General features: G+C 37.8%; 1 protein-coding gene across 2 annotated transcripts in view; it reads right to left on the reverse strand.

Annotated features, from left to right (window-relative positions):
- Positions 1–518: 518 nt before the first annotated feature.
- LOC149163754 (cytochrome P450 716B2-like) overlaps positions 519–12,007 on the reverse strand; it is a 145,561-nt gene continuing 134,072 nt past the window's right edge. For both annotated transcript variants that reach the window (XM_089431851.1, XM_089431850.1), the window contains exons 2-3: positions 1,152–1,339; positions 519–1,022 (exon numbers count right to left, since the gene is read on the reverse strand). In XM_089431851.1, coding sequence (XP_089287977.1) covers positions 729–1,022; positions 1,152–1,339 — 482 coding nt within the window. In that variant the 3' untranslated portion in view covers positions 519–728. The remainder of the gene's footprint in view (positions 1,023–1,151; positions 1,340–12,007) is intronic.

Genomic DNA, 12,007 nt, shown 5'->3' on the forward strand with positions numbered 1-12,007 from the left:
CCATAAAATTATTCGATATGATTAATTCGAAAGATAGTCTCAAACATCATTATGGATCACAAAAGTGAGATAAAAAAAAAAAAACAAAAAAAAAAAACAAAAAAAACCATAGTTGCACCAATATTGTGCCTTCTTGAGGTTGCCATCTCGAGTGCTTCCTGGTCACCCCTTCCCATTAATGCACATGTCCTTGGCAGGGGTCCTATCTTCCTTGTGCCAAACTACATACACTGTGTTCACCCACCCCATTGGCAGGGGTCCTATCTTCCTTGTGCCAAACTACATACACTGTGTTCACCCACCCCATCGGGGAGAGAATTTTTCTCATTATTAAAAAATAAATATATTATTTTTTCCTACCCCTGCATTGTATCATAAATTAATTTACGAGCCTTGCTTTCGAAAGACACACTCAATGAAAGATAGCCTTCATAACTAAATTACTATAGTTTTTCTCATATAGAAATTTGAAATTTGAAGCCCTTCGCTTTACAAAGCACAGTCGGTCACACATAAGCTTGAGTACATAAAGTTGAACATTAATATGAATTTGTTAAAATAACACATTCGGAAACGAAAGTTTACAGATTGAACATTCATTTAAACTCTGGATGCCTCTCGGGAAGAAACATAGAACTCCATACACATTGAAAATGAGCGATATTAGAAGTGTGAAAGATAATCCATAAAATGGTCCTGCAATATTGCAAGGAGCAAATTCCTTCTTATTAGTGTGGAAAAAGTTTTATAGGCAGTCCGTTGACAGGAGCAGTCATAGGATCCATGGTCATCTTCTCGCTCGGATCCACCAGAGTCCACTTGAAATTCCTCACAGCATAATGGAGGAAAACAAGAATTTCCATTCGCGCAAACTCAATACCTGGGCACATTCGCGGCCCACCTCCAAATGGGACGAACGTGTAGGGAGCAGGCCCAGACCCCTCGAATCTCGATGGGTCAAATTTTTCTGGATCGCTGAAATACTCAGACTTCCTGTGGGTCGAGTTGACAGTCCAATACATCTGCACATACATGTCCAATGCAATAAGAGTGACACGCGCAAACTTCTTCCGGATCAAGTTAATAGTCACATACAATAATAATGAGATAATCTCAGTAACAAGGATTTGATATTCAGCCAGGGGGATTACCTTCCATCCTCTAGGGACTGTGTATCCACCGTACTTAAAGTCTTTGATGGCTTTCCGAAACCCTCCTTGAACAGGAGGCAGCAGTCTCAGTGCCTCCTGAGCAGTGCTCCAGGAATACTTCATCTTTTGAAGGTCTTCCCACTCCAGACGTTGCCCTGCCTCCTTTGAACGTGCAATGTCTTGTTGCTCTGCAAATATCAAACAAAACGGAGAATCGATGAATCTTAGGAAACTGCATTGCTCATGTGCTCCGCCCGTATTTTGATTTTCAAATGATATTTTGATTTGCAGTTGGCCAAGCCGAGTGTTCAAATCTAACTTTGCACCTATGGAAAACCTATCACAAACAATATTTCTCTTCTTTCCATGCGAAAAATTGCAATATTCGTCTCATTGAAGATAATAACATTGTTAGGGTTAGATAGAGTTAACCTCGCATGATAATTTTAATTTACAAATTTATAAAAATCTAAACTTCATATATGAATGGATTCCTTATTTAATAGATAAGGGAAAAAATAAAACTCCTCACAAATATTATTATTATTATTTCTTGTTCTTATTCAAGATTGGGTACCATCTTATTTTGAATTGGTGTATAAGATCAAATTTGTTTAATTAACCTTTGTGAAAATTCAAATTATGTAAGAGTCTTCGAAAGTTGAAACAAATGACCAATAATTTGAGGGGTTTGTAATAATTTTTAGTTTCAAATACTAAATTAAATATCAATTATGTTTTATTTCTTTTCTAGAAATGATTAGATTTGGTGGAAAGTGGTTATATAAAATTAATTTAAATAGAGCAATCTACCAAACTCTGCAGTACTCCTGGAAAATAGCATGTCAATTTACAAAGGGGAAGTCGTAGTAAAAACAAAGCAAGACTAAATAAAATTTATGAATAATGCCATTTTAACACATAATTTGTTGAATGTGGAAAAGGTTATTGAAAAGGGATTTCTCCCTGTTTTCAAGAAAAATGAATACATCTATAAGTAATCAAATTATCAAAAATATTATCATGCTTCAAATAGATTCTTTGCTTTCAAATTTTCTTATGAATGAAATAGGTCATTAAAAGTGGGCTCTAATGATGATTCTTCATCATGGTACATCTAAATAAATAGTACGAAAGTTATTCTTTTTATTAATGACTCATTTTCATTAATAAAAAGTTGGCTCTAATGATGATCCTTCATCATGGTACATCTAAATAAATAGTACGAAAGTTATTATTTTTATTAACGACTCATTTCCATTAATAAAATCTTGAAGATAAAAGTATCATTAGAGATAGTATGTGCAAATATATGTGATTCTATGCAAAATATGTCATTGAAAAAATAATTATTTTATTATTTTGGTGGATGATTTGAGAAGAAAAGCATGATTATATATTTGGTTAAAATAAAATTTGATCAACAATTTAAAACTAGTGCTGAAAAGAAAAGTAGTTATTTTAAAGACATTTGAATGTTTTGTTGTTGCAATTATTTTTAATAGGTTTGATGATTATTGCAAAAAGAATGACATTTGTAGCAAATTGATAAAAAAATATATCCCTAACATATTGGTGTAGTTGAACACAAACACTAGAGAATTGTTGACATTTCTATGAGCATGTTGCAAGGTAAAAGTCTTCAAATACATTTTGGATTGAAGCTATAACTAAATTTGTTTATGTTTCTATTATATGTCCAACGAGAAGTATACAAAATATGATTCAATATCAAGCATGGGGTAGAAAAAAAAATGTTGTTCATTTGAAATTGTTTGGTTGTAGCAATTATGATCATGTTCATGTTAAAAAGGAAAAAAAAATGGGATGATAAAGTTTGAAATGCTTTTTTATTAGTTATTGTCAAGAGACAAAAACTTGTAGATTCTCCCATTTTAGCCAAGATGTATGAAATTATTTTGAAAAACAAGATTAGCCTATAGATGGAAATACATGAAAAAGTATCTAAAGGAAAAGCTATATTTAGGAGGTACTATTAAATTGTGGAACACCTTCTTACGCTTAGGATCATTGTGAATGATTATTGAAATAATAAAACCAATATCATGTGTTATTTTGTTGACTTTAAAAAAGCTTTTGACACCATTCTTAGAAATAAAAACTAGAAAAAGTTCAAAGAGTTAAAGGTTCTTTTTGAGTTGGAGGCTATTGTGACAATATTGTATGAGAATGTTTTTTCCATGTTTTGGACCACTTAGGGATAGTTGGAAGAAATTAACTACAATATCAAGAGTGTCCCTTGTCCCATACCTTTTTCGGCACATACATTTATAAGTTGAAGAGTGTTTGGAGGAAGCATATTACGTTGGCACAACCATAATTGGTATAGTAACCAATCTTCTTCTATATGCTAATGATATTGCTATTTGAGAAAGGATTCCATATGACCTTGAGAAGAAATAATAATTCTCCAATATTTAGGTTACAAGATTGTTATAAATGTTAATACTAATAAAAGAGAAGTCATGATAATTAAATCCAAAAAGATCACATATGATACTTTTGTATATGATAACAACTTGGATGATGTGAATTCCTATAGATATGTTAGAATCAATATCCATCACAAACTCAACTAGACTTTGAACAGTGAGAAAATGATTAATGAAAGGTGAAAAAAAATTATGGTATAAAAAATATGGTATGATATATGAGATAAAAAATACCTCGTTTTTTAGATTCTCATTACACTTGTTATTTTATATTGATATGAGATTTGGGATACAATATCTATAGAGATGTGGAGAAAGATGCAATTGATCCAAAACAATTTATAACGTATAATCTAAAAAATAAAGGAAATACACCATATACTATACTCATTATTCAAGAAATATTTCTCCCCATTGACAACATAGCTATGACTAGGTATCAAATGTATAAAGGAGAGGTCAAAAAACATGGAAAACAAGAAAATTCCAAAAATTGCTTCAAACTCTAGCTATAACCATATTTGAATGAAGCAAAGGGGGTATAAGGACGCCAATTTTGGCTAGACCATTAAGGGATGAGGGAAGAGATCATTTTTCAAAATGATTATATTAAAAATATTATTTTCTCAAATTTAAGGAGACGTTATGCTGTAATAAGGAGTTAGAGGAAAAAAAGAAATTAAGATATTATGATGATGATGATGATGATGATGATGATGGTTAACGTCCATTGAGACCAAATTAGTTTATCGGACCTACAATTTAGTTTTTAATTATCTGGCTCCTCGTCTTTCTTGGCGAGATTAGCACTGTAGCTTTCTTTTTTTTCTCTACGGTCTTCCAAATTCCTTTATCTTGCATCTCCTTCATCTCTTCTGGTTCTTGGGACATTGGTGTCTTAGCTTCACGATCCATTGTGTTCGTCCTTTTGAAGGTAGTCGGAGAAGAAGTTTGGTCTAGGAGATTTGCTTCATTGTTAAATGAAGATTTATTTTGTGCAGTATTCGAATCCTTGTTAGGATATTCTGACACATAGGATATAGTTAAGTTCAACTTGGTCTAGCATAGAGTTAGGTTAGAGTTAGGTAAAGTGTGTTTCTTTACCGTTGTACATTTTGTAACTTACAATCCGACGGTCACGATATGTAGTGATCCGACGGTTCACTCTCACCTCAGTATTACCGACACTTGATCCGTGGCTTGACACCCGATTGGTCCATGAGTTCTATTTAAAGTGCATGGAGGGTCATTGTTCGTGTAATCCGTGCATGAGAGAAGCTTATGTAAATTTTCATTCTTTGATTAATAAATTGCCTGTAGTACCCATGTTGGGACAGGCCGTGGACTGTTTCCCTCCTTGCACTCTGAGGGTTTTAACCACGTCAAAAATATTGGTGTATTGATTTGAGATCTGGTTGTGAGCGGTGTCCTTTTGGTATTCTTTCTGTGGAACTTACCCTGTAAATTCCTACATGGTATCAGAGCTATTTGAGGGCCGTGTCCGTTGGTGATCCAAATCTGAAGCCGGTAGAACTGCATGCGGCTGTCGTTTCCTAGATCTGTTGTTTCTGACTGCTTTCGGGCCGAGAGGACTGCTCTGTTGCGTTCGGAGCATCTGTTCCAGTGAGGAACCCCTTTCGTTTCATGCGAAAAGGTTTCCGGTAGCCCTAGCTGCGTCATTTTTCAGATCGGGAGGTATACAGTGTTTTTTTTTGCAGTTTACTGTTATTTTCTCTCTGCTTATTTCGGTCTCAGTTTATTTAGCCTTTTTTTAAACCGGATCTATACCTTTCATTTCTGCGTATGCTCTTTGCCCTGCGACTCTGTGCGATCTGGGCAAATCAGAAACAGAAAGGAAGGATTTTTCTCATGCGTATGCTCTTTTCCCTGCACCTTAGTGTGATCTCGGAAAATCAGAAACATTGAGAAAAATATTTAGTTTTTCGGCTAAAGCTAACTTTGAGATTTTTTTTTAAAAAAATTCTAGTTTTTTGGCTAAAGCTAACTTCGAGCCGCAAGGTTCGTTTTTCTTTGCATATTCGTGTTGGGTTTTGTGTTTTGTAGGGAAAAAGAGCTTTCTCAAGGCAAGCACGCAAACTGAGGCCCCCCCCCTCTCTCTCTCTCTCTCTCTCTCTCTCAAATTTTTTGTATAGATCAATTGGTTCAAAGCTATTTTTAGAGAGTAGAGGTCTTGGGTTCAAGTCTCCATTTTGTGGGGGCGGATTTTTTCATTCCCGCACATTCGCGCACTTTGCCGGCAACGTCAACAAGTTTTTTTTCAAAAAGCCATAACTTCTTCATCCGGAAGCCTTTTTCAGAGCCGTTTTTTTAAAACCGCCTATTTTTTCGAGATCTATCCGTTGGTACACTTACTTTCAGCATCTTCAGCTTCATTTTTTTAAAAAAAATGGAAAGTCCATGCCAAGTCATTCTTGACAGCACTAACTACTTCCAATGGGTAGAATACATGGAAGATTTACTTAGAAGTAAAGGTCTCTTCAGAATAGCCACAAACCAAGAGAAGAAACCAACAGATGAAGACAAGGCGGCAAAATGGGAAAATAGACAAGATCAAGCACGTGGTTTGATAGGGATGTCTATTTCTCCTGATCTTAGATTCCACATTGCAGGACTTGAGACTCCTCATGAAGCATTAGAAAAACTTGCTAAAGTTTTTGGGATTAAAAATGAAATTAGAGCCCATCAACTTGAAAATGAGCTGCTTACTTTGGATCCTAATAATTTTTCTTGCATTGAAGATTTCTTGTCCAAATTCAAGACCCTTAGATATCTCTTGGAAGGTGTTAAAGTTAAGAAAGATGATGGTAACCTTATTTATTCCATCCTTACTAAGTTAGGACCAGCCTACTCTGTATTTGTTTCCACTTTCCATTCTACAAGGGAAGCTTTCATTTGTCAAGGACAAGACTACAAGGCCCCTTCCTTTGACTCCTTTTGTGATTCCTTAATAAGAGAACAAGAAAAACTCTTACACCTTGGTCTTCTTAATCTTGGAAACTCTTCCACGAAAGCGTTAGCCGCCCAGCAGCACCCAAATTCAAAGAATCCTAAGAAGTCATATCCTCAAAAGAATGGTCCTAAACCATCTCAGCCTCAAAATGAAAGATCATTTCAGCAAAATGATAAGACCAATAAAAACAAATGGAAGAAGACTGATAGACATTGTAACTTTTGTAATCGAGATGGCCACTTAGAATCTAAATGCTTTAAGAAGATGGAAGCCTTGGAAGCCGCAATGAAGAAACATAACATCCATCTGGAGCCTACTTCAACTTCAACTTCCGGAACGGCACTTTCTGCATGTCATCGTCAATCATCTCAGTCTGGTTATGCATTAAATGTATCTTCTTCTTCTTCTCATTCTCATGAGTGGCTCATTGATTCTGGAGCCTCTTGTCACATGGCCAAAAACCAAGCCATGTTTTCTTCTTTAAATGATTGTAACACCAAAAATATATATATTGGTGATGATAGATCTCTTAATGTTGTAGGGACTGGAACTGTTCATCTAGACAATGGTCAGTTCAATGATGTATTATGTGTTCCAAACTTATCCTGCAACCTTCTATCTGTCTATCAGATAACTCATTCAGGTGAAGGTAAAATTGTTGAATTTTCACCTCATGATGTTGTAATCAAGGATCTAAAAGATCCTAAACAGATTCTAGCTACTGGTCTTGCTGATGATTCCAAAAGGTTGTATAAGTTTCACAACTTTGGGTCATCCCATCTTCCCTCAGTATTTGTTGCTCATAATGATGAAGTGAGCAAACTTTGGCATGAGCGGTTTGGTCACTTAAACTATCGCTCCCTTCAGCATCTATGTAAAGAAAATATGGTGACAGGTCTTCCTATGGTATCTTGCAAAGATGGTGTTTGTTCCGGATGTGTACTCGGAAAACATCATCGGGACAGTTTTGACAAACGTGCCTCTTGGCACGCCTCAGCCCCTTTACAGCTTGTGCACAGTGATTTATGTGGTCCTCTTCCTGTTGCTTCATTCTCTGGCTGCAAGTACTTCTTAACTTTCATTGATGATTTCTCCAGACGCACTTGGGTATACTTCTTAAAACTCAAGAGCGAAGTATTTACCACTTTTTTGGCCTTCAAAGCATTTGTTGAAAAACAATCTGGACATCAAATTCTTAAGCTAAGAACTGATAATGGTGGAGAATATGTTAAAAACACATTCATCAACTTTTGCACCGAAAATGGAATTCAAATGCAACATACTGTTCCATACACTCCACAACAAAATGGTGTAGCTGAAAGGAAAAATCGCACCTTAAAGGAAATGGCTAATTGTATGCTGCAATCTAAAGGACTCAGTCTTAGTTTTTGGGCCGAAGCAATTAATTGTGCAAATTATATAATCAATCGCACTCCTACTAAGGTTCTAGAGAATATCACTCCAGAAGAAGCTTGGAGTTCCATTAAACCAGATGTAAGTCACTTTCGTGTGTTTGGAAGTGAAGCATGGGCCCATATTCCAGATGAAAAGCATAAAGCTTTAGAACCTAAGAGTGAGAAATGTACTTTTGTTGGATATTCTGAAGATGTAAAAGGTTATAGACTTATTCCATTTAAGTCCAAAAATGTTATCATTAGAAGAGATGTAAAATTTGATGAAAATAAATCGGCCTGCGAGCCTAGTCCGGCGGATGTGCCACCTCTTCCTATCTCTTCTATCTTTGAAAACATTTCTTCTTCTGATGATGAAAGCGAGGATGATAATCCTCCCCCACCTTCTCAGGATCCTCAACTTCCAAGATGGGTCCGTGCTACTCGGGATGCAGCAGGTGATCTTGCCGGTGATCCTACAGATCAGCGACGTACACGTTCTCAGTTTGAAAGAGCCTCTTCTTTACTGGCTCAAGCTCCAGTAAATCATGATCCTGACACTTTTGCAGAAGCTTCAGGCCATCCACATTGGGAAGCAGCTATGAATGAAGAATATCATTCATTGATGACAAATGATACATGGGATCTTGTTCCTCTACCAAAGGGACGCAAACTTGTTAGATGCAAATGGGTTTACAGAACCAAGTATGGACCAGATGGGAAAGTTGATAAACATAAAGCTCGTCTAGTTGCTAAGGGCTTTTCACAGGTTGAAGGCATTGACTACACTGAAACCTTCTCTCCAGTTGCCAAAATGAACTCTATCCGCCTTGTTCTTTCCCTTGCTGCCTCTTTAAAATGGGAAGTCCATCAAATGGATGTTAAATCTGCCTTCTTGCATGGGGACTTGCAGGAAGAAATCTATATGGAACAACCCATTGGCTTCATACAAACAGACTCCAGCCTCGTTTGTCGACTTAAGAAATCCCTTTATGGCCTCAAGCAAGCTCCTCGGGCTTGGTATGCCAAAATGGATAGCTTTCTTTTAGAATCTGGCTTTTCTAGGTGTCATTCTGACAATACTGTCTACACCAAGAAAGTGGGCAACTCTCTTATCATCCTTGTTCTTTATGTTGATGATCTTATTCTTACTGGTAGTGATCCCAACCTTATAAACCATGTGAAGTCCAGCCTTAAAAAGAAATTTGAAATGACAGACTTAGGACACTTACACTATTTTCTCGGTCTTCAAGTCTTGCAATCCCAAGAGGGTATTTTCCTTTCCCAGTCCAAGTATGCTTGTGATATTCTTCGTCATTTTCACATGGAAGACTGTAAGCCAGCCCCTTCTCCCTTTCAGTCTGGAGTCAAACTTTCAGTCTCTTGTACTTCTCCTGAAGTTGATGCTACCTTATACCGTCAACTTGTCGGAAAACTCTTGTATTTAACCCATACTCGTCCTGATCTTTCCTTTGCTGTTGGCCTTGTTGCTCGTTTTATGCAAAACCCCCGTGAAAGTCATTGGAAAGCAGCTAAAAGAATACTTCGTTATGTTCGAGGTACAGTACAGTTTGGGATTCATTACAGTGCCAAAGCAGCTCCTCTGTTAGTTGGTTTCACTGATTCTGATTGGGTTGGTGACCTTGATGATCGGAAGTCTACTGCCGGTTATGTCTTCACTCTTGGTTCAGGACCTATTACATGGGCTTGTAAGAAACAGGCTGCCATTTCTCTTTCGTCAGCAGAAGCAGAGTATCGTGGTGCCGTGGAAGCTAGTAAGGAAGCCTTGTGGCTTCGTCAGATCCTATCAGAGTTTGGCTTTGAGCAGCAGCATCCAACCACACTTTGGTGTGATAATCAAAGTGCCATTCAGCTATGCAAAGATCCAGTCCAGCATCAGCGCAGCAAACACATTGAACTACACATGCACTTCATCAGAAAGCTCATTCATGACCATGTTCTTGAAGTGCAATATTGTCCAACAGATGATCAGGTTGCAGACATCTTCACAAAGGCTCTCACAGAGGCGAAGTTCACTAAACTTCGATATATGCTTGGAGTTCAGGAAGTTGTCACTAAGGGGGGATAGGCTCTAGTGCCTCCTTCCTTCTCCTATTGTGTCATATTTGTAAATCCTTCAATCCTATCCCAAGTTGTTCTTAAGGGGGGATGTTAGGATATTCCGACACATAGGATATAGTTAAGTTCAACTTGGTCTAGCATAGAGTTAGGTTAGAGTTAGGTAAAGTGTGTTTCTTTACCGTTGTACATTTTGTAACTTACAATCCGACAGTCACGATATGTAGTGATCTGATGGTTCACTCTCACCTCGGTATTACCGACACTTGATCCGTGGCTTGACACCCGATTGGTCCATGAGTTCTATTTAAAGCGCATGGAGGGTCATTGTTCGTGTAATCCGTGCATGAGAGAATCTTATGTAAATTTTCATTCTTTGATTAATAAATTGCCTGTAGTACCCACGTTGGGACAGGCCGTGGACTGTTTCCCTCCTTGCACTCTGAGGGTTTTAACCACGTCAAAAATATTGGTGTATTGATTTGAGATCTGGTTGTGAGCGGTGTCCTTTTGGTATTCTTTTTGTGGAACTTACCCTGTAAATTCCAACAATCCTCATAACTGTTGATGCTTGAGGGGTTGTCGAGTTCACTTTTTGGTTGTTGGGCAGGGATTTCTCCCTACTTGTCTTGAGAGTTGTTTATTTCTTGCCCGATTTCTTGTGATTCAGAGTTTTCTCTAAAGTATTCTTCTGTGGTGATTTTTTCTAGCAGAGTTTTTCTCGGAGGCTTTTGGGCAATTTTTGGCTAGGTGGCTTGTCTCAAAGCAGGATCGACATCTGAAGAGGACACTTTCATAATCGAGTTTCTAGTTCCACACATAGTCTTTACTTGTTAGGTTTATTTCAGCTGGGAATTCGACACTGAAGTCCATTTCCACACAGATGCATGCATAGGTGGTTCTCGCATATTCCTCTGTTTCTGGGGTTCCTGTAGTAAAATTCCCCAATTGCATTTCCAATGGCTTTTAGCGAGGAGAGATTCCAGAGATGCAAGGGTAGACTTGGCAATCTCACCCAAACTGGTGCTGAAGCTATGACTGCTGTTGACAGATCGAATGATGGGTTCCATGGCTTCATGAATAGGCCTGATTTTTCCCAAAACCAAGGGCCGGAATCTAGAATACATTGTCTGCTTTCAGGATTTTCAAAATCTACTATAAAGAAACCCCTAGCATAGGGGTAGATATTAATTTCATTAGAAATGATAGGCTTCCATACCTCCAAGATCCAATTGTGGAGAGCTGTCAGTCGCGGCCAAAAACCATTGAACCGACAGATTAGGGCACTTTTGGAAAACTTAAAAGCCTCATCAAGTGAGGCCTAGACCACCTGGACAGTGGGAGCTGGGGCTTCACTAACAATATGGGTAGGAGCTTTCCCTCCAGAAGCGGACGAAGATGAGCCAGTAGCTATTTTCACGAAGCTGGGAGCCATATTTTACTTGCCCTTAGAACCCAGCCACAGAGAAATAAAGTAGAAGATAAGATAAGATCTAGATCTAATTGCAGAAGATTAGATCTAGAACCTAGCCGCAAAGAAGATCTAGATCTAGCTGCAGAAGATTAGATCTAGAACCCAGCAGCAGAATCTCTATAAGCTTTTTAATCTGCAAAAGAACCCTTAACATATTTTGATTGCATGACCCGCAGACATATCTATGCATTTCAATTTGAATTTAACTTTGTATAGGTCTTCGTTTTTACAAACTGACCATCAAAACCCTGCCGCCGCAGATCAACGGCAGAAGAGCCGCAAAACAAACAAGGGAGCCGTAGATCAGTGGCAGATCAACCGCAGCCCCAGATCAGTTCTTAAAAATATCAGCGAGCCGCAGAACAAATGAGGGAGCCACAAGATCAGCCGCAGCCGCAGCCTATGAATACATTAAAAAGTGTTGGCCGCAGAAGAGATCAGCCGCAGAAGAGATCGATGTACATGAGGTACGTGAAGAATTCACTGTG

Source organism: Pinus tabuliformis, chromosome 5_1 (genome assembly GCF_031772625.1).
Source record: "Pinus tabuliformis cultivar Carrire ecotype Pingquan chromosome 5_1, CPIR1, whole genome shotgun sequence".
NCBI classification, from domain to species: domain Eukaryota; kingdom Viridiplantae; phylum Streptophyta; class Pinopsida; order Pinales; family Pinaceae; genus Pinus; species Pinus tabuliformis.